The following is a 23,925-nucleotide window of genomic DNA, read 5'->3' as shown; positions in this document are numbered from 1 at the left end:
TCGAGTTCGCATTTTACAATGTTGATTTTCTACGGTCCACGGTGGTAGGTATTCATTACAAGATCGATCCGTATTAAACTTTGTAATTTGATAAAAAGTAAGTTGAAATATCTTGCATATAGTTCAAATCGGACACAAAAATAATTAAACCGCTAGCTTTCGTACCACTTCCAATGCGCTCCGCTTTAGACGTCTTCAGTTTTTTAAAAACAGTAAACGAGTTGAAATGCCAGATAAACGTAATAAGATAATATTGTTCATCAAAATGCAAGGACGTGGATTCTTATTCTCTCAATTCCAGACAATTTAAATGAGGCATTTTGAGTTAAATGTACATATTCCTTGCAAAATCACCAACAAAGACATGAACACCGTTTGTCTTACCTGCACATAATTTCGTGCGTAAGAAGAACTCGGCACATTTCGGGGTTTTTGTCTTGACCTTCATAAACAATCGCCTTAAAAGAAAAAATATACAAATCAGTAATACTTTTCACAAATAAATTTTAAAAGGACAGACCAGGGGTTTGAGTACATAATTGGGTTTAATATTAAGCACAGTCTCATCGCAAACAAAAACGCAGAAGGGCACCATTGCAGTTGTTTGCGCAATAACAATTGTTTATATTATTTCTAGAACCTTGGCCGTGATCTATAAATCCCAGTTTGATTTATTATTATTTATTTGACACCTCAAAACTTTAAGGTATGTGCTTTGCAACTGTTAAGTTATGCGTTCATTTTTAAATAAATATACAGTCTACGTTTTAAAGACACGGCAGCAGCGGGCAAATAAAATAAAATACACACGTAGAGCTGTACGTGCGCACTGCGTTACTTTCTGCCAACGTAACTAATGAAATCACCTGTCAGCCCAAGGATTTACTGAACTTCCATGAGCGGGTGATCAAAACATATTTTGTCCATATAAAACTCTTATTGGTGCACTGTGGTAAACACAGTAATAATCTCTTTGATAACATTTTATTCGAATTATTAGCTTTGTATTACCCACCACATCCCTGAGAATTAAAAAAAATACATGTTCTACGCGAACTATTTTTTCAGCATAGGTGTAAGAAAAAATGGAATGAGAACTTGACACAGATCTGGGGGGAGTTTAACCACTGTTCATGCTATAACATGCCTGTTGTGTAGTATGTATACAAATCCATATAGATTTAGATATACACATAGATACATTGAAGTACATATATGTCTATAAAAACACTTATTAAATAGCTAATGGAGGTTTTCATTACATGCAGAAGGGCGCTTCAAATAATACCCATAACCGTATACATCAATATGGTTATAATTTGCAGATATTTGGGGGAAAAGTGCTAATGGGCAATCTGTTGTTTATTTTGAGCTGCTAACAATGATTTTTCTTTGGATAAAAAGCAGTGTCTGGGGGTACGGTTGAGTAATTTTTGAGCATTGGCTTAAACAGATGGTGTAGAGCTCTAGGTGCGCTCGCCTTCAGTTCTCTCTCTCTCTCTCCCTCTCTCTTTCTGTCTGCTGTAGTACAACAACTCCACTGTGCCTGACTGTACACAGTGTACCCGCGCGAGCTGCTTTACTACTCAGCTGAGCGCATCAGCAAGCCAGCTCCACTATTGGAAATTCTAACCTATAATTACTACCCTAATAGCATCTACATTCAACTAGAACAGCAAACCAAGAGAAAATGATAACGGTCTTGTAACGTAAAGAAAAACAAAGTAATTCAAAAGCACTAAAATAGGCCTGCGTACGAAATACCCACTCAATTAAAAAAAGTCAGCATTTGTAATTTTAAAAAAGAGTAAGAAAAACGGGTTTTGAAGGAAAAACGCTTTTATTCCTGTTTCGCACAGCTTAGCATTATGCGTAGAAGAGTTTAAGGTGTAATGAGGAAAATTAATTAAACCAAATCACATAACCTAATTACGTTCTAGACAAAAAGACAAAAGTCCAATTCTGTCGTTTCCGCATCTAACTTAAACGTATTTTACACAGTATATTTAAAATGGATTAACACATGTACACATGGCGTAATATCTTTTGGAGATTAAAAAAAGTTTCCTATAACTTCTGCCGTCTGCTTCTGCTGCTATGGTCTCCTATATTGGTGTGATTTATTTTTGTTTTTTTTTATCACCAGATACAGAAATCCATAAACTGACGGTTCAGCGCCATTGACTCTTTGATCATTTACAGGGCTATTTTTACGTCGATGAAGTGGGAGATTAAACGCTCTCATTTTCAATAGTATTCGAGCTGCCACAACAGTGGGTAAATGAAAGACAATAATAACCTTATTTAAACCTCACCACTTAAGCTTTCTATTCAGTGAAAGTGTAGTCTGTAGTTATCTATATGTGTCCCTTAATTAGACACCAGTGATTTCCGAAAACATTTAGATCCTGTATACAAAGGAAATAAAACACATTGTCAAATCAAGGGCCCTCCTCAGTCTTAAAGGTTTTTTCTTTGCTAGCCATTGAAATAATTACCGAGGGGTAAAATGCTCTGGTGTTTGCCAGAATGATTTTAGCATGCCTGTCACATCTACTTATCTTTAAAAAAACAAAATCATTTAACTTTTAACATAGTATCCGGTAATGGGCTAAAATGCATACAATAACACGTTAAATTTAAGATGATCACAATTCTTATTCGGTATTTGGAGAGTAATTAGTCGAAGTTTCTCGCTATGCCAAGTTTAAATTGATAAGGTTCTTTAAGGAAATAAGTGAGTTGCCCTTACATCTATTGTTTTAAAAAATCGCATAATCGCTGTTTTCGCTAATTCCATCAATTCATTTTGAATACAACCCCCAATAAATTATTTAGCATTGTTATTTTATGCTGTATGATTATTAATTATGTTGAATATTTCTATTGGCTTTATAAGCGAGGTAAAAAAAAACACGAAGCCCAAATTACATCAATTTAAACCGCAGCTCACACGGGTATAGCTTTCGTTGGAAATGCCAAAGTAAAGTTTAAAATGCAATAACCGCTGCCCTATAATTATGTTACGTACAAGGAATGACAGAGGTTGGAAAGAAATAGCGACGATTTGAAGGAAATGGACGGGTTGTGGAGACCCCTGGAGCTTACAGCTTGAATTATAGAAAAGGGGGTCGAGCGCTGATTTTGTACTGGTAGATAACCAACTTTTAACCTGATATGCTTTTCTGATTTGTTTCTCTTACTAACATTGCTAAGTATAAATTCCCCAAAGCCCGTGTATTTTAATGTATTGGCTAATATGTGAGTAAACGTCACATGAAGTGCACACACTCCCAACACTTATTATCCACATACATGTTAATCCTTGTTAATACCTTGCGTTTATCACCGCACAACTATTTCATTAGTTTCTAATAAAATCTAAAAATCCACTTTATATGAACTTCATATTTCCATAATTGTGGTTCACTTCTTCCTTAAACTTAAAAAAACTGCAATTCTAACACGACGGTTAAACATCTACGATATTACAAGTTAATAACAGTCAGAAAACAAAAGGTTAAATTGATATATAACCATAATTCTTACCTGTTTGGTCATTGAATCGATTAGTCGTACGTAAAGATCCTGTTCTGTTCTAACACCTGAAAAGGGATTTTAAAAATGTCAAATTAACATATTGACAATGTTTGAGGAAATGTTACAATTATTGTTTTTAAGCTTTTCTATTATCAATAATACATTCACATGCTAGATGAGCGTGGGAAAAATGATCTGTCTTGCACCCAAGGGTAACTAAGAACAATACACACAAAATTGTATAAATAAAACATTTATAAAGTTTAAATTAAGTTATATAAACAACCGATATTTCACCACGAATTCGATTTGTGGCTGAATAGACAGTATTGTAATGTGTGCTAACAAAAACTTATCTTGCAGTACTACAAATAATCGCAGTCATCAAGAGTAACTCATGATATCGTAAACAATTAAGCTAAAAACTTTAGATTCTGACTTTTATTTAACTTGTTTCCTACCACAAAATAATTAGTTTTTATCAGATACTATAACTTGAAAAATGTGTGTAAATAATACCAAAGGGTAAATCACGTTTCAAAAATTTAAATTTTGGTTTCTGATCTCCAAACAATCCCCAAGTACCGTGGTTCTGAAAGACTGAGTATTTTCTTAAACATCCATATCACCAGAAAATTAACGATCATATTGTGTAGCTTTTATTTCATTTACCGTTAGAAACTTAAAGTTTGCAATCTTGATATTTTAATTCCACTTACCATTGCTGTACAATAACTGCAGTTTGTAATGAATTCCATTGTTAGTTTTTTCACTGTTTGGTTCCTGTAAATAACCAGCATCAATAATTACTTGTAGTGAATCATATATCTTCTTGTGACGAATTTAACTGCTTCAAATACTACACAAGTAAAATGTGTGTATATCGTATATAAACATACACACTTCATCATACATCAAACAAAATCCTAATGTATATTTTATTAATTCAGATGTTTTATAATGTTTAATTCATTAATCTTAGTCAGTATTTACTGATTTTTTTTCGTTTTTTCCCCTTCTGAAAGTCGAGCGCAGTTATTATAAGTCAAACTGCACGTGGTTCCGCCACCTCTAGAGTACCGTTATGGCATTTAGTGTTTATCTCAAAGTGAAAATTATATCTAATCGTTTTGGGTGATAATCCAAAGAAGCGCTTACTTTCTCCTTCTCCACAAAGTCCACAAAAGCTGTCCTTTCGATCTCCACGGGTTGCCCCTGCCTGTCATATAGAGCCAGGACGAAGTGGAAAAAATTGGATTTTCTGAGGTTGGAAGGCGGTTGTTTCTCATAATGTGCCCGTGCCAAACCGACACCGCTGCGGGGAGAAAACAAGAGACCATCTCGGTTAAGTATTAGAGACACTAGAGATAGATGGAGCTGATGAAAACATTGGAGATGGGGAAGCACGTTTGGGAGACGAGAGATTTCTTGATTTGTCACTATAACAGTAATATGATGTAATGAAAGGGAAAAAACCTGAAGAGGAGCATGGGGAGATTGTAATTGATACAGAGTATTGAGGGGATTTAGGGTCGATATGAGAAATACATTAAAAAATCAGATGATTTGGCATACATACCTTTGGGCGGCTGTGTTAGCATCCACTACCCCAGCTGTGTGCATCCACGATCGGACTGGATTCATCCCACTTCCCAGCGGTTCCTCTTTCATTGTCGTCCCACCTCTTGGTATATTTTCCTGAATCCCAAACATTAAAACAGTTTTTGTGCAAAACCAGCTCCTACCAAAGGGATGAGGATTAAGGAAATGTCAAAATATTTTTCCTTGGCGATTGGAAGATAAGAGATGACTTTGCTCTTGTGTGATCAGTAGAAGGAAAACCCAGTTCAAGTCTTGCTTCCTTCTTCAATCTGTCCTGTGTTGGCACGACATAAACAATTTACAGAGAGCACTGTACTTCAGCAGCTAGTTGGAACGTGATCCTTTCGTTGGAGAAGTAGTTCAACTAGCGGGATTTTTTTTTGTTTTTTTTTTGTTTTAATAATAATAAAAGAAATATTTTGTTGCTTGTGTTTTGGTGATGCTCTCAATGTGGTGTCATCCTACTACAACAGCATCAAAAACCTTCAGGACACTGCTGAATCGACCACTTCTGGCAAGGCGCTCCTGCTCCAAAAGACAAATAAACGAAAAAATGATTACCATGGAGGTGTTCCCGGACACAGGAGAGGTTGATGAGGGGCCTTTAGCGTCTTGCAGAATGGATGGAAGCATACAAAACTCAGCCCTCTATCCCCTAGGAATGGAACCTTTCCCGGGAGCCAAAACTCTAAACCCACGGGAGCAGCACTGTCAGAATATGACGCTCTGTGGGCGTAGCTTTGACCAAATATGGAAGCCTGACAATTCCTGCCTACCAGCGCTGCGCGGCTTGGCGAGTACAGACTAATAGCTGCAACCTGAGAACACCAGCTCTACTTTTTCTTACAATGTGGTGAGATGATTTTTTTTTTCAAATCAACATCCAATGAAGTTATTATTCACCAACACAAATCCTCAAGGAAAAAAAAAGACATAGCCAATACGAATTTCCCGTCTACCAAAAAGTTATGGGACAGGAGCTGAAATGTTATTGTAAATACTTTACGCAGGTATGTGTGAGCATAAATAATCAATGTGAAAAAACAGAATAACATTACGGCAAGAGGCAACATTTTAATCATAGGACAAAATCAGGGACAGCTCTAAATATTCCAAAAGACCATTGATTGAAATAAATAATAAAAAACAATTACAAATAAGGCGTTTAGTTTGAAATTGGTCTAAACCAATAAAGTGTAATTACTCATTGTGTGTCACATCTGAAAATAATTGTGAAAATTTTATTTTTATATTTTAAACCACACAAGGCTCGACGCACGTAAAGGCAACACGACACTTCGATACTGGATGGATGAACTCCCTCATGTACGGGTATACCCGGTTCAAATATAATATACATAACAAATCAATATTTTAAAAATGATTCTCCATAGTATACGATTGGGTTTTTGGAAATAATTTTCTACATGCAAAATCTAAAGAAAAAACAGAAAGACAAATATGCGTGACAATAGATTACGTTTTTAAAGACATTTTTGCTTTTCAATTTTAAATGGATTTGGGTTGTAGATAGAAAAATGAATAATAATAAACAGTAGGCAAAGCATGAAGCACCATAAAAAACTAGGAAGACTCCTGTCTTTGTAAATACAGAGTTGTGTATTAATCTCAATATTAGGTGCTTAAATCCTGTATTTTGATGTTCGTCCATTTCTCCGCTGTCACCACTAAGTGCGATATACTGTAAAATATTATTTATTAGGCTATTTTAATGTAAGTATTTAATTTATATTAATTTGAAAGTATTTCATGTTTCCCTGGAAGAGGACTCTGGGGATGCACAGAGGCTGTCCTACCATCTTTCCTGTAGAGAAGACCCGGGCCGTCTTTGATAATAAAAAAGGGACTTGGGACAATCATAGCATTGAGTGATGTTTTTTATCCTTTAAGTTAGCGCTTCCGCTTTTTTGTCAATTGGCAGGGTATGCATGTTAATATTTTAATTAATCGGTGAAAATCGAAGTCCGATTTGTGTTATCTGGGGACCCCCTCAGCCCTCTCTACTAAAGGGGGTGGAGGGGAAGGGGGGTGGGTATTGGGGGGGCGAAAGGAAGAGAAGAGAGATGTGTTAGAAAGCAATCTATTTTGCTGGTGTTGGGGGTTAATGACTATTGCCAAAGATAAGTGAATTATCAAAGCTGTTGCTCTAGCCCGGTCTCAAAATCCATTACATTGCCTGGTCGTCTAATTAAATACGTAAGTATAATAAAATCATATTTTATGACGATTTGAGGGTAATAAGATTAGACTTTAGAAGAGATCGTCACATATTGAAGTTACCAGTGTATTCAGAATTTTAATATTCTTATAGTGGGAAAAAAATAATATTACCGTTTGTAATGCACGCAAATAAACTATTATGTTTCATATTTCATTAAACAGATGGAAGCTTTCTTGTTTAAATAAAATGAAGATAAGAGGACATTTAAAAAAGCGCACTTGGTTAAGTTTTAAAATAAGTTTAAAAGTGTAGAAGTAATTGATTTATAATCACTTGAAGAAGTCAAAAACATGGGTAGCACTATATCCGTCCATCATTTTAGAGGAAATATATGAATCTATATATGGATTAATTTGGCATCGCATTACAATCTTTTTGTAATGTCAGAGAAAAAACTGCACATTGCTTTATGTCATTTACTGTATCTTTAATACAGATTACACGCGCCAAGGCGATTTAAATCTGATTACCAAATTAGGAGGTTTTAAAACAAATCCTTTTAAAGCTGATACTGTTGACTGGATCGAGAAAAAAGTTCCACAAACCCATCACGTAGGTAACGATCCTGTCCTAAAAAGGAGTTTTAAACCTTATTTGACAACATATGCAGCTGCCCCACTATTTTGGAAGATATTAGGCGAAAATGAATGCAAATCTGTGTTCAGAAGCCATCTGGCCAGAAATAGGGGAATCAGCTGCTCTTCACAACAGGCGCTGAGCCTGAATGTATTTCAGCTCATTTTCTAGGATCATCTGGTCCTGGACCCAAAGCGTGGAAAATACGGTCTTTATTATTCACCAACTTTTACCTTGACTCCACTATACTGTTAGCTACAAGCTAAATTTAAAATGATACCACAACAGGAAGACAGTTCACATCGGTTTATTTCCGCAGAATTTAGGTAGCTCTCATATTAACTCTTAATTAAAACAAATAAGTACTGCAGTTAAGATTTATTAATTTATTTAGACTTGATAAAAAAATCACTAATCTGTTATCAGTCGCTGCATGGATTTTGTTCTTACTAGTACCTAGCTCTTTTCTAACATGCCGTTAGCCTACAGATATTTTGTGAACACAATGTATATAATTGTGAAGATAAAGAGAGAAACACGTTTTCCCCTTTCTGTGATTAAGAAAATATTTTTCATTAAGTAATAGATTAACGAAAAAGAGAAAAAAATGAATTTCTTCTTGCTTCACGATTAGGCATGCGTCTATATATGGTTATAAAGTGCGAAAAGTTATAAAATAATAGTAATAATAATAGTAATAATATTTGTGAGTAGTTAATTTTTTATATAAAACTAGATTGAAATTCGGTCTATTACACAAACCATGATGACGAAATGTGGATTTAGTCGCTGCCGGTGATGTATGATCTTATTTTAAGAAGTGTGCTAATAGTAGATGCTGGACAAAAGAGAAACTAGTCATGCAGAAGGTGTGTGGGTTTGAATAAGATTTGCTTGGTGTTGCCAAGACCTCCCGAAGAAACGACCCTCCTCCTTATTGTGTGTGAAGTGTTCCTTTTGTGTGAATTTACGGGGTGAGGCTTCAATGATCCCCCACAAATTTGCATTTAAATAGCGACATCAACCGATTCGCGTGCCACACACCAGTGGGCTCCCAGATGTCAAGGCAAAGTCAGTCAGATGGCCATTGCCCAGCTGTCCTCCTAACATCATACCAGAGCATGAAGAAAGCTTAAAGATACAGTTTAAAATTTTGTTTCTCATATTTTTGTTCCTTTTTTACACGGAGGAAAAAATAAATAGTCCTAAAGCCACTTAGAAAACGCACATCTTACATTCAATCTATGACTTTTTAAAGACTACTTTCACTTTTCTCATGTAAATACGGAGTCGCACAAAATTCCCGTTTTGGTTAGATGCAATTAAAACAATAGATAATTTGATTTCCAATGATTGCTGGAACACAAGATGAAACAAAACCGTGCGTAGTTTTACAAAATTACACACGTTACAAAGACAACTTTCTACAACTTCGTCTTTACACACAAATAACACTTATTCATTTAAAACACGTCTGCCTTCATGTATCTCTCCATTTCCGCATAACCTGTCAAGTACAACTGCAAAACCTACTAATGCTGAAGTTCAAGTCCGAATGCAAAATTAACTTATGAACGTCAAATTTGAAAGAACGAGCTGTAAAACAATTCACATACTAGGAGCTTATACATTTCAAGAATCAAAACGTAGTCTACTCTTACATTCCAAATATTGCGCTCTTCATGCGTTACTCGAAGGATTTCAAAAAGTGTATCTTCACAAGTTTTCTGTAATTATTATTACCAAAGAACATGCTTTGCGCGCGTTAAATTATGCGAGAGACTTTACATTTTCTTCAAAAGGGTAGAAGAAAACATTAGATAAAACAAGAGTTAAGAAAAAATGCGATTCTGGGAGTTTTGGAAATTGTAGGGAATCAGAGTTGTGGCAGGTCTCTGTAGCCAGGTCTTTCTATTGGTTACCAATCTAGACAGCCCCTTCATGTGTAGTCCAAGGGTGTCAGCCATTGCAAAAAAAGACTGACATCGTACAATTATACAAAAACGCCATTTTGTAATGATACACACGCAAAATAACAGAAGGGTGTTTTATTGATATTTTGTTGTTATTTAATGGCAACAATTTACTGAAAAAAATGACGTGTATTACACATCAAAATGTCATCTTATTTTAACGTCGCAAGTTCCATTAGACGCTTTTGTCACCACGCTCATATTTTAAAGATGAAACACGGCGTTCAGATTTTCGGATATTTGCAATTTAAATGTTAAAATTTCATTTAAGATAATATGAACTTAGTTTACAGAGATTATTTATTTACGATCTAGTATAGCTATGCTTTCTGTACACTGTTTACTTTCTTTCACCCACTTAAAGCCCCAAATAGCTTCCATTATCTACCATGCACTTTACATGTTAAAAGTAATATTAAATTTCATTTCTGTATTTGAGATGATTTAGCTTACAGTGTTTAAATTATGCAATCGATTTAAACATAGACGCATATGATGAAACTTGAAATTAACATTTATTAGCTTTGTGTTTTGGTTGCTGTTGGTACAACTTTAAAAACAAGTCTTTTGAAAGACTATATTTTTAAAGCCGTCGTTAGGTTTCCCCTCATCAATGGCTTACCGATAATAAAATTCCGTTAAGGGTATTATATATTTGAGAAAATATACAAAAAATACAATTATATCAAGAGGAATATACTGTATGACATTTATAGCAACAGCATATTTTGTGCTATATACATACAATGTAAACACTTAAATATATAGAATGCACATTGGATTTGTATTTCAGTACATGTTACAAAGCGCAAAAAATATTAACAAAATCATAAAGTAAAAACTGCAAAATGCAATGATTTTTCAAGGGCTGCAGGCATAACTCGACTTCAATGGAAAGCGCACCTTGAGATGTTATTTTAAGTTTGATGAGCAGCGCCGCCCTCAGGTAGTTTGACAGATTAACACTTGAAACTACAACGTAATAAAAATAATTTTCAGTCAAAAACTTCGTGATATTTTAAGACAAATAAGATGATCCCAGCATTGCTTTCTAATTTTTGTACAGGTTTCTACTGAATTGTAATTTATATTATTAACACACAAACCAATTAATACATGTGCACTTGGTAAATGAAGGACTGGACATAGTATTTTTAAAGCGTGGCAAATGCACCTGTTTAATGATCGGCGTTCTGCTTGCTGAAAAATATATAACAAAAAGGCACAAAATTCACAATCACGAGGAAAACATTCATTTTTAAAAAACATAAAGAATAAAAACGTAGAAGTAAACATTTAAACGTAATAACTCACATGCATGGAAAATAGATCAAATCAAACAAGCAGATCTTTGGAGAACATTTCGCGACTATGTTATATAATGTTGCATCTTGGCAGACAGATTCGGTAGTAAAGTTGTGCAGTACAAGATATCATTCCCATATCCCCGTATTTATTAGAAGAAAACACCGACATTGTATACACTGGGATCGATCAGATAATTTAAGATATTGTAATTGGCTTTAATTAAACATGCTTCGTTATAATTAACTCTGAAATTTCAGCAACCACTGGGACGCTGTTGTCACATTTGATACTGTCAGTCCAGATGTCCTAATACAATTCAATCTTCTATTAACGTTTAAATATTCATTGGGAACAAACTGAAACTTGCAAGAACACGACGGATATTGAAGAAAAATACAAACCATGAAATAAGACAGAATGTAGACCTGTGGGGTTTTTCTATAATTGTTTATAAATATATTTAACCCATCCAAATGAGCTTTTGCATGGTATTTCTAACCATTTATCTCACAGACCTTAATGAACCACAGCAGTTAACGTCTTTCTATAGCCTATAAAACGCGATAAACGATAAATCCTCGGGAAAATCGTTTTAACTGAAGTTTACTGGAAGATTAGGCACTACCTTTCAATTTCATTTTGTGTTGACTTTACCTTAATACGACTAATATAGTACAATAATCTAAAAGTTCCCAAACAACTAAATAAATGTATGGCATTCCCGAGAGGACTCATTTGGATGAACACATATAAGATACTTTCCTTTTTCACACTTATGTTTTTTGTTCAGTAAAATAATTCTACACGGTATTTTAATTATTCTTATAGTTTGAGTAAAGGCAACAAATGCATAAATATAAAATATTCTTAAGAAAAATAATAGTGGTATTGCAATAAGAAACACGTTTAAGACTCTGAACGACAATTCATTTACAATATTTTCTTGAATCATTTTTCTGTAAAATCCCACGAAACAAGTGCACCGGCAAGCTACACTAAAAGACCCGGTCGCCGTATAATTTGCATTTTCATTCGGATATTAAAATGAAGAGAAATCTGCTGGGCGGCGTGGGTGCCCAGAGCGTAGCCCGGGGCGATACTGATATAAAGAGGGAGAAAGAAATGAATAAAGAAACTGAGACCTCTTCCAGACTATTAACATGTAAAATATATAGTGAAATTGAAACTGAAAATAATATGTCTACGTACCATGCTCTTCTTTTTTATTAACGGTCAAAAGTGAAAAAAATGATAGATTGTTTACCAAGTTTATTCCGATCATTAAGGTCTTTTAAAGTCTCCCACCTGTTTCAAAAATGAGATATAGATTGTAAGACACACATAGCCTAAGGATACATTTTAGGCTTTCAAACTATTAAATAATTAACTCAATGCACCTAAAAGAAATATTCTGTACATATATTTATAGATAGTGGCGAAATTATGACCACTCTATTACACACTTATAAAATCTGCTTTGTTCTATTGAATAATATTGTATAAGAGCCGCGTAATATAATTTCACACACGTTCATATAGCAGTTAAGATTAAAACCTATCTTCAATGCTTTGCATTAAGGTCCATTATGTCTCAATAAAAGTGGTGTTTGTAGGTATAGTGGTAAACTACGTTTCTTCTTTCATTTGCCTGCTTTTCTGTGGTGATATTGCCCCACCTACAGGAATCACAGAAACCTTCCAGCTGAGGGAAAAATCATTTTACAAGAAACTTGCATTCAGCTGTTCGGTCTGCTTACAGCTTTAAACACAACCATAAAATAAATCCCTGCATTTATATTGTATTTTCCATGGAATGTTGACAATATAATAAACAATATGATTAATAGCGAAAACAAGAAATGACAACAAGAAAGTCGTCATGACCTTTTCACAATCAACCAGTGTATTAGTCATTTAACAAATATTTATTAGGCCTATTACTATAAAACATAAACCATTGTCATACTTTAAAATAAGAAAACTTGGTGTTCACCTAGTGCACATTATACCCTCCATACTGCGTAATTAAGGATTTTAAAATATGATTTCTATTTCTGACAGAAAAGATAAATCTACGATTATTCGAAACGGCGCAATTTAAGAGTGCATATTCAGCACACTCTACAGTAAGCGGGTATCACGAAATAAACCGCGTTTTAAAGCATAAAATAATGTTTTTGCGTATTTATCACGTCTGCGAACCATTAAGATTGGCATCACTTTTACATAAATTAATCTATTACCATAATTATGCATATTAAAAACTTTATGCATCCGTATATAAATATCACATATAGCCAGATAACGAATCAACAAAGTCAATTAATACATTTGGTTTAATAATGAAAAAAACCAACTGCTGTTACTTTTTTTATTTTTGACTATCAAGTAAAACATTACTCATTACAGGTGGGTAGTTTTAATGTAGCGACATTTACAATACTTGTAATATAATTATATTAAAATATAATGTTCTTGCTAATGGAGCATTAAAAGATCAACTGAAACGAGAGACAGAGACTTACGTCCAAATACTAAGTTGCTTTAAATGGGACATTAAAATTCCGCTTCTTACCTGTTTTATGTCCGATGTCCTATTTGTTAGATAATTTAAAAGAATTGACAAAATAAAAATTATACAAAATCAACAAAAAATACGCTTTCCGAATTGTAAATGTAGTGTTTGTTGTAGCGGGGAAAAAGGATTCTGTGATTTGTGTATTTAATACAATACAGCACTTACCTTGTGACAGTGTAAGGAAAGCTCAGCGGAGTACAGGGATGTACAAACAGCGCCATCGCGCAGGCGCTTTCGTAGTTACTCCAGGGGCTAAATGCAATGTAGAAATAGGCTACATGTTTTCAGTTTCTTTTGATAAGAGGAGTTGAACAGGAGCTGCAAGAATTTTGGACAGACTAAGATATTCTGTTTTTAAAACGTGACTTTATCGACTGCGCCATTTAATGAGAACGCCATTAAATTGCTATAAACCAATATGCACATTTTTATATTTGTACTTTCTGGAGCTTAACATCACCTAGTAACATTGCCCACAGAAGCCTAATGTGCAGTTCCTTTTGTAAATTAAAATAAGTCACTATCAAAATGTGTTAAATGCAATGCATTTCAATAAAATTCTGTCACTTTCTTGGTCAGTCCCAGTCCCTTAGTATAGGCTGTACAAAAACGTTACACTTCTAATGGATCCAACTGTTGCCAACTGTTCACACAATGTCAATTAATAGTTAAAAAGTTTATTCTTGTGTACGCAAGCTTTATGCTCTAAGTTAAGTGTGTTAATGACAGAAAGGGAAGAGATGACAAACATCCCACTGGAAACTACACCCTTGGACCAAGATCAATGTAGATTAAAAAAAAAGATAAGTGCTATACTTAAAATACATCTATTGTTTTAAAAGTTCTTATTTGTATTAACATCATTGACAGGTATACAGTTTTAATTGTATTAACATCCCACCTATAGTCACACAATAAAAATGTTTCCTTTTTAGCTTTCAATACCTTTTAGCTATTTTTCTTTCCTTCTGAATAAGGATAAGCAAAGGCACCATGATAGAAAAGGTCATATCCTCAAAACATACAAAATGTAATGTCAACTCCTGAAGTACTGAAGGTTAAATATTTTAGTGAAAAGTGTCAAGAATATGAGAGAATGTGAGCCATGTTGACTGAAATTGTGACCCACTTCCTTAAGTAACTGTCTTTGTGCCACAACACTGAATTCCCCAGCTCACAGACCTATTGGAAATGGGGTCAAGAGGTGAGAGTTCATGTATCATGTGACCTGGAGTTCAAGTTAAAATGTGGCAGTAGTTTTCACTAGGGACTAAGAAAAACAAAATCACAAGAAAACTTGCTCCATGTTCCCTGAGCCTTGTCAGGCACACAGAACTGAAGACTTCTATTTGTGGAAATAAAAAAAAAACATCTAGGTTTGAAGGAGGTATATAAATATTATCTGTAGAGCACTGAAACCTCAGTGTATCCCCAGACCTAATTAAAATGTGTTTTCCATACTATAGCAATTATGCCATCTAATGATGCTGGCAGTCATTCATTACCATTGTGCCATGCCAGGAATATGCACAAATTGCTATACTATGGCAAAGATCTGTTATGTTTTTGTTTCATAAATTAACTTAATAAAACTATTGCATTGAGTCTGGAATCCTTTCAAGAAAAAAAAATGCATGCAATGCACAAAAGATTTGGAATCACAAATGAGTCTACCACTGCAATATGCCAGTTACAATACTTAAAATGTTAAAGTAATGAACTTACTGGTAATTATCAAGGCAAATTTTAGAACAAATGGATGTGACCATATGCTGTATCTATGTAATGCTATTCTACAATTGCCCCCTCTGCTGTGAGAAAGAAACACATTTGAATAAAACAGGAGTAAGCCATTTGCTCTACATTAATTTCAATAAGACTGTCACTGTATATGTACTAGCCTACATGCAGTTGGAGCTTAATCATGCTAATATTGTATATTGAACTTAAGGTAATTTCCTAATTTTACAATGTGGACAATTTACAAATAACTCAATTCCACGGTAGACATGATTCATGATTACACTATTATCCTTTTCATGTTTCAAATGATGCACTTTGATATATTGTGATAGAATATAACCACAGCACAAACTGAAATGAAAGGGGTCAAGAAGATCTCAGAGGCAAATGAAAACAGAATATCATTTCTCCCTTAAAGGTTTTGATGACTTAAGTGCTTAGGTGTGCTGGTTCTAACGCCCTTAGGGAAATAGAAACTCAGGTGCCCTGAAAAGCTAAATTGTCCCTTTACACTTTTGCTTTGGCCACTGCTTAGAAAGTCTCTCCAACGTCAAGTGCCTTTCAGTTCCACTGTGCTGTTTTGGACAATACATGCAAAGGAAAGGTGAACACACTGCTTTACACAAGACAATGACCACTCTGTAGATTATATTGCATTGCACTGAGAGCTGTAAAGATGTAATTTGTGAAAAACTGTTTTATGTGCTTTGATATGTCCCATGTTCCATTCCCATTGCAGAGGTATAGCCATACAGATATATTGTCTTCCCTCATTCTATATTCAAAACAGAGAGTGAAGACTGAACCCAGGTGTGCAAGGTCCCAACTCAGACGACATGTCTGTGTGGCCAGAACAGTCAAAGATCCATTAAAAAGCAACAGGTAAGACCTTATATTAGTGCATGGGAGATTTTGATAACACTCTAATGGGTAGTTTAATGTTGCTGATTTTGGAGATACATTTACAAGTAGAAATATATAGGCTTTGTAAAGGGAACTGTGAAGGAATCTGAATGAAAAAAAGTATACATTGTATGATGAGGAAGATACAAGATAGGAAGTGTTACTTTTCCTTAAACATAAAAAAGCACAATGTAAAAAGTATACATTGTATCTTAAACAATTCATTTCTGAAACTCAAAACAATCCTTTTAGCAATGCATTTGTTAACATTTTGGAATTTGACAGTTTGTGTTTTGAGAGTAAATCTGGTTACGTAAACATAGGAAGACAATCAATTTTTAGCTGTGATAGTTTCAAATAATTTCAGTTCCTGTTACCTTTGATATTTACACAACACAGAACAAGACATATTACAATGATACTTCTTGACATGGGTGTTGTCCCTATAGGGCTTGAAATGAGAATGAAGCAGAGTCTCTGCTGGATTAAGGTAAAGAGTGAAGATACATTTTCAGAATCTGAAGCCCCTAATTCATTTGAAGTTGGAAGTAGAAGACACTGTATTTGACAGAACATTGTAAGAAAAGTACATTAAACTAATTTTTGTTCTTTGTGTTATAAGCATTGGATACACCAATATTTTTTGTCAAAGCTTTTATTTTTCTAAACTACCCATTTTATAGCCCTGCCTGAAAATGTATGTGCTAAGTCTATGAAAGATGCTTGCATATACTGTACAAGCCTGAGTAATTGTACTCAAATTGAACACTGTAGCTCCACTGAATAAAATCCTATCTACTAACTCTGGTTTTCTTTTGTCATAATACAGATCGTCTGAGTATTAATTGTAAATTGAATACTGGTGAATAAACCCCAAAACAAATGAGCACATTTAGTAAGGCAACTAAAAATGGAAATACAAAACTGAAAGTAAACATTTAATAGTCACAACAAGCATTGTAATGCCTCAGGCCTAGGGTTTTCCAAACCAAACAGTACTGAGCTGATGGGTTAGAAACATGAACAGACATAAATGGTAGATTTGCAATTTGGATTTATATTCCTTGGGATGGCTCAATTCCTCTGCAATATTGAGTTCCAAGTTAAATACAATGTCTTTGTTGTCATTATAAATCAATAAGTGAATAGTTTACAGAGATGAAAAAGGCAAGATGGTGTAATTCACTACAGTTTTATTATTATACCACAGAGAGAAGCAGCTATGGAAACAAAACTTAAATAGTCCTCAATAGTTCACTTCATGTTTAAGAAGAGCTTTTTCCTTTGTTGTTGAATATCATTTAGTAAACTCAAATTCTTGGCATTCAGTGCACCACAATCTCATGGTTTAAATTGGTTTGACAACCACAAATAACTTACACTTTTAAAATTAATTAAGACAGCACTATTTTTTATCCAATAATAGCATATTAAAGTTACAACAAACCACCATCCATTTCCTCATGATGGTTTCTGGAGCATAAAAAAACGTTAAATCTGTGAGTTTTGATATTGGTACTTCTTTTAATTTGAGGTGGAATTATTATTACAACACTGCAAGTTCTGGACCACCAAACATCCTTCAAAACATACACATTTAAATTTGAGTTGGATGCATTGACTTATAGAAGAAAAAAAAAACCTGTCCCTTAAATTCCTAGAAAATCAATAAAAACCTGGAGAGCAAACGTGAACTGTATGGACAACATTACTAATTTAGAGGTGTGAACATGAAGAATGAGGGGTGACGAGATTTCATGTGAAAACAAGAAAGAAAACACTAAAAATAATCATTGTTATTCTAATGCTGAATAATGTTTGGTGGCTGGGCACCCCTCCTAACAATTCCACATCTGTGTTTAGCAACTACAGTATTATTTGTAACCTCTGCCATCTCCTTGGTTATGGTATGTATGAGAATTACAAAATATTGGACTTTCTTAATTGGTTTACAGGCTTTGAAAACAATCTCTTTCTCAAAGATACATTAATATGAAGGTTGGTCATATGACTATAGGGTATTTAAATGTATTCTCTTAAAATAATGTAAAATATGTTAAATAACGTATTAAAATATATATTAAATCAACATAAAATAATGTTTTATAATGTAAGGGTTGTCATATAAATCCAGCATTCCCATTGCATGATCTTTGCTCTTATTGATTTATCAAAAGGTGTGCATCTCGATCTCATTATAAAACAAAAAGAAGAAAAGTGTAATTATTTATAACCAATATGCAATTGATTTACACAGAAATCTTGTATTAATTTATGTAAGTATATATGAAAAAAAATCAAGTTAAATATTTCCTGTTCAAATGCACCTTTGAAATTATTTGCCTTTAATTTTTTTTACATAGAAGATGTAACCATGTAGAATCTTCTTGAAGAGACAGAGAACAATTTGCTATCATTCCATTTGCTTACTCTCTTAAAAACATAAAGATATCAGGAAAAGAAATGCAAACAACTGACAAAATTCACAGACCCTTTGGTGACTAAACTACAAGCAATTAATTTAGGTATTTAGAGCCAACAGGTTTATAGGAAACCCTGAACCAGAATTACATTCATCTTTTTCACAATTGCTGTTGATCATTTTGACAGAGAGATTTAACATCAAGATTATGGAAACCTAAACCCGGTAAATACAAGATGTGATTCACTCTCATGCCTCTGCATCAGATTCTCTTGATGGATTTCCAGCATTACAATACAGAACCTGCCATCTGTTATTCTCTCTTTATAAATTCTCCTCTAGTAATCAACAATTAAAAGACCGGTTTGGCTCAGTGAATGGGATCGACAGTATCAATTTCCCATTAATAAATAGAAATTATATTCAATAATATGCACATATACCTCTTGACTCTTGCTAAGTGAAATTGATTAGCTGAAATAGTCTGTCTAAATGGTGTTGGTAGGGAGTTTGGGTTGAGAAGATTGATGTGCAAAAATGTACAATAAGGCTAGATTTAAAAGCAATTAATATACCCACCGATCAACACACCTTTTGGAATCTTTACAAAGCTGGACACATTTTCATATTTCTAGATAAAGATTATATAAATAAAATATCTAAAATATGGCTATATCTGAACTGTCAAAATTCTATAGAAACATTCTAAGAACTAGAATGTTTTAAGAAAATAAAAATACCATAACATTAAAGAATCTAATTTAATTAACAGAAAAAAATAAAGGAGAATAAAGAATTAGAAACCTGTTTAGCCCAATGATGACTTGCTCTTGATATATTATTGAATTCCACAAGATCACTACATACTCCACTTCTATGAGAAAATACATCTCAAACCATTGGTATACTGTACATATTGATGTTGCCGTTGTGTCTCAGTGAAATTTCTGCAATGTAAACAATTTTGCTGATACATAGTTTTGTATGTAGAATAATATGACTGTAATTATTTCTCTGACAAATCACTGGAACGTTCAGCTGACATTCTGCTGCTACTGAAGGGTGACATTTTGTTGTGTTCTTAATTATGTTTATAGAACTTTAAATTGATTTTATTTCCACTAATTACTAAAGGGCCAGTGTAGTGTTAAATAGTACTTGACGCTAGAGGTAAAACATAAACAGGCAATAATGTTTTGTCATGTAACGCCTACCTTAAATTTATTAGAATGCACAGCTAAGCAAATACTTTGAGTACAAAGGAGTAAGAAATATTTTAAAGGATGTGGGGAAGGTGTTTTATTTTCTTTCAGAAATAAGATGAATCATCTTCCTTACATTCTAAAGCACAACTAACTTTCTGCATAAATCTAAACTGAGACATCTGTGGTGTAATGTATGAGAATATGTTCTTAAGCAGAAGGCAGAATGCATCTTAATTCCCCTTAACTTTAACCCTCCTGAGATATTGTAAGGGTCTCCCATCTTAGAAATGGATTTGATTTAACCTTTATGCAAGATTAACTAATCCTTAGAAATTACTTCCAACCAAATTTACAACCAAAGTGTTAGGATGCAACAGGCAAATGAACTGAACACTGTCTGCATTATTAATTTATAATATTGTCATTATTCTGTTTGGTGACCTGGGAAGTTAAATTTTGCATGGATTAAGTCTTTACCACCTTGAACTTCACTATCTAATCTTTCCTATTCTTTGTTCTTTTTAAAGAGTCATTTTATGTACATGACTCTACAAAATCTTTGCGGTCCTTATTTTCATATGTAATCTGCCACACTTCCGGCACCTATTACATTAGCAATGTCTGCTTAGTGACTGACAGATCAACGCAGGGGTAGCAATCCATATGATTCAGGGATCTTTGGGAATTCTTCTTAGCTATAGGATGGGTACTGTCAAGGCAAAACAAAGCTTCAAAGGTGATTCCAGTTAAGTAAATAACCTTAAAAATGTCAGTTTCCATATTACCCTTGTTTTCCAGCAAAACAAGGTCTGGCTGAGGTTTCCATTCCCTTGTGTAAGTTAAAGTTACTGGTTCTGTCAATATTATCTTCTAACCTGAACAGCTCAAGTAAAGGTCTGCTTATATTAAACATGTTGGTTTTGTCTTCATGATATTTTAAACAAGATTAAGAAATTTTAGTGAGTTCCAGAACAGTCAATAAATACACTCCTTTATTTGTGGAATCTTAATCAACAGAGATTTATAATGCTAATAGTTATACAATGTCGGCCAAATAAAGATTTACACTGGTCTTATTTAAAAATATATTAAAAAACAAACAATTTATTGCTTATACAAATGACAGAAATATGTACCAATGCTGAAGAAGCTGTGTAAAATTAACAGAATAATTTACATATTTTGAATTTAAAAATACAGATGTCCTTTAGAATAGTTTTCTCTGTTTTATATTAAACAAGTCTACAAATGGAGTACAGAATGAGATGTAGAGTCTCAATCATTATGTTTCTGCAAATTATTATAATACTCCTATTTTAAAATGTTTGTCATAATTCATTATCAGAAAATAGCATAGTTAAAACAAACCTTTTTCTCCGAACACATGTATTCCATTCTGAAAACTGATTTACATTGCCCAGCTGTTCCATGTTACATGCTCAGCATAAGAAATACAAATAAATATCCCATCTATATGAATCTAACAATTGACCTTCAGCTTAATAGACTTAAGTGTAGACACCAACATTGTTGATATAATGAGATTTTTTTATCACTTACAAAATTTGATGTATTATTCTCAGAATCCTACACTGACCTTTCCCTATAGAGTATGATAGTGAAATGTCTCTGTAATTGTTTGGTATTCTATGGACAATTGACCTTGGAACTGTGGAATCAACTGTCTATTTATCTGGAAAATTACAACATGCTAAAATCAGATTATACTGATTTACAAGCCCCTACTTTAGCTGCCAATTGTGTATTGGGCATAGTAGACCTTGTCTCAGCAAATACCTTACAGCTGCAAGTGATGAATCACTCACTTGATATTTCCTTATAAATTACTGCAGTTAGTGAAAATGTAAGACATTCATACCACAGCTCAATGTAATACAATACTTTTCATAAATGACCAAAAGTCAAAAGTACTGTTAATTCCAGCTTCATTCCACATCCATTCTAATCCTACTCAGCGCTGCAATATTTTCTGATTTTTATAACAAAGCTAAACTTATCACACAATGTGATTTCTTATAAGCAATCTATAATCATGTTTTCTAAAACAAAATGTTTCGGAATTCTGTGCAATCCAGGACCAGTGCTCTTTAATGTAGAGTCATATCAGTTCCATTTTGTACTTACTGTATACAGTATGTACTGCAGTGGTTACAACATATGATGCAAGTTGTATCAGTATTGAAAGAAACTTGGTTAAATTAATTTATTTTCAAAAAAGATTTATGGGGGAAATTGGTAACATTTCAGGAGAAGAGTAAATCTGTACCATTAAACAGAACATAAAATTGTGCCTTTGTACATAGTCTTTTGTTCTGCATCTTTAGAGAATTCCGTTACTGAAGGGGGGACTACTTTTTTGAGCAAAAGAAAGGGCTCCACGGGTATAAAGTTCCCATAGGGAACAATGATGAAAGTTTCACCTTGCAGAACATGGGTGTAACGTTAACTGGAATATTGTGGATCAAAGACTTGTAAACAAAGTAGGTGGAAATGCTGTAAGAGTATATGTGATCCAGAAAAGGACATGTTCCTGAAAGAGACAGGCCAGTTTAGGAAACACAGGAGACAATTATAGTGACCAAAATGAAGTGTAAATGTTCTCATCAAATTAGACATAAATTATTGCAGTAGAAGATTACAAATGAAGCCAACATGAAGGAAATGGCTATGATAGCATCTGTCAAGAAAAACAAAATCATTAAAATTCTTTCTAAAACACACCTTGGTCTTGTGTGAATTAATAGATCAAAATCAGAGTACAGTAAAAATGCAGGTCTAAATTCTCTAAAAACATATCCCAAGAATAATTAAAAAAATAATGAATTTGACAAGGAATACATATGGTAGAATACACAAAAAAAGTAAAACTTTTTGCTTTCATGCTACTGGACCTGATGTACTCCCTCAATAAAACTTTAATAGCCTTTTCCTCTGGAGAACAACAGCAAGTTGGACCACTTATGAAAATGTCAAAGGGGTGTATATGTTTTTATGGGAACATGATGCAGGGCAAGATGAATGTATATAAGAAAAAGGCAACATCAAAATAAGCAGATGTACAGTTATGCTGCTCTAAATGCCCCAAGGAAATCAACCGAAGGCACATCAATATCCAGAGCATCAGAAGACAGTTGTCAAGAGTTGGTCAGTATGGCAGCACACCATTTCCATCATACACTGACTGCCCATTATGATCTTTATGAAGTGTCCTTCTGGGGGGTCTTGATCTTCAAATATGAGTTTGAAGACTCTTTTCTTTTATTAGTTACTAAGCTCTTTATACTTGTACCATATTGCAGCAGGTTACAAGCCTAAGCTTTATTGTCTTACATTATTGAAAATCTAGATTCCTGAAGCCATTTCCCTTAGGTCAAGCTTTGTCTGAGAATACATTCTCATTTCTCCATGTGTAGTGGGCTGTACTGTGAGAAGACAGAGGAGATTGTGCCAGTAATACACTTAAATCCATTTTAGTTGACTTACTACAAACTTCAGTCTTTCCCAATTGCTTCTCTTGTGCTACAAGTAATTCCTTGATAACTTCAAAAAGCAGCGTCAATGAAACCTATGATTAAAAGGAACACCAGAGGCAACTTAAGCACTGGTGTTGTGCTGTTGTAATACAAGATAAACTGATTGCTACAGTATTAAAATAAATGAACATTCTTAACATAAAACCAAACTAATTTATGGAACAAAAGCACCTTGTGGCTGCAATTTATCTCCTAACGAGCTTTAAAAACAAGGATTGAGGATTCAAAAGTTACAAAGAATTTTTTTTTCTGAAGCCAAAACCAATGATCAAACTGAAA

General features: G+C 33.9%; 1 protein-coding gene and 1 long non-coding RNA gene across 20 annotated transcripts in view; one reads left to right on the top strand and one right to left on the bottom strand.

Annotated features, from left to right (window-relative positions):
* The window catches only part of ebf3a (EBF transcription factor 3a), an 89,915-nt gene extending 83,839 nt beyond the window's left edge, over positions 1-6,076 (bottom strand). For 5 of the 19 annotated variants that reach the window (XM_015346745.2, XM_006630402.3, XM_069188992.1 and 2 more), the window contains exons 1-5: positions 5,120-5,958; positions 4,699-4,855; positions 4,260-4,323; positions 3,550-3,605; positions 385-458 (exon numbers count right to left, since the gene is read on the bottom strand). In XM_015346745.2, coding sequence (XP_015202231.1) covers positions 385-458; positions 3,550-3,605; positions 4,260-4,323; positions 4,699-4,855; positions 5,120-5,253 — 485 coding nt within the window. In that variant the 5' untranslated portion in view covers positions 5,254-5,958. Of the gene's footprint in view, positions 1-384; positions 459-3,549; positions 3,606-4,259; positions 4,324-4,698; positions 4,856-5,119 lie in introns of all 19 variants that reach the window. The other 14 variants (XM_069188985.1, XM_069188990.1, XM_069188986.1 and 11 more) reach the window with 10 other exon arrangements.
* Positions 6,077-7,227: 1,151 nt separating this feature from the next.
* LOC107077339 (uncharacterized) lies at positions 7,228-17,268 on the top strand. The gene is made up of 3 exons (XR_001478386.2): positions 7,228-7,359; positions 16,353-16,444; positions 16,915-17,268. It is a non-coding gene; the product is annotated as an uncharacterized lncRNA (long non-coding RNA).
* Positions 17,269-23,925: the final 6,657 nt, after the last annotated feature.

This window comes from Lepisosteus oculatus, chromosome 4, assembly GCF_040954835.1.
Source record: "Lepisosteus oculatus isolate fLepOcu1 chromosome 4, fLepOcu1.hap2, whole genome shotgun sequence".
NCBI lineage: Eukaryota > Metazoa > Chordata > Actinopteri > Semionotiformes > Lepisosteidae > Lepisosteus > Lepisosteus oculatus.
The sequence above is the reverse complement of the archived record's forward strand: the minus strand, read 5'-3'. Positions and strand labels throughout refer to the sequence as shown.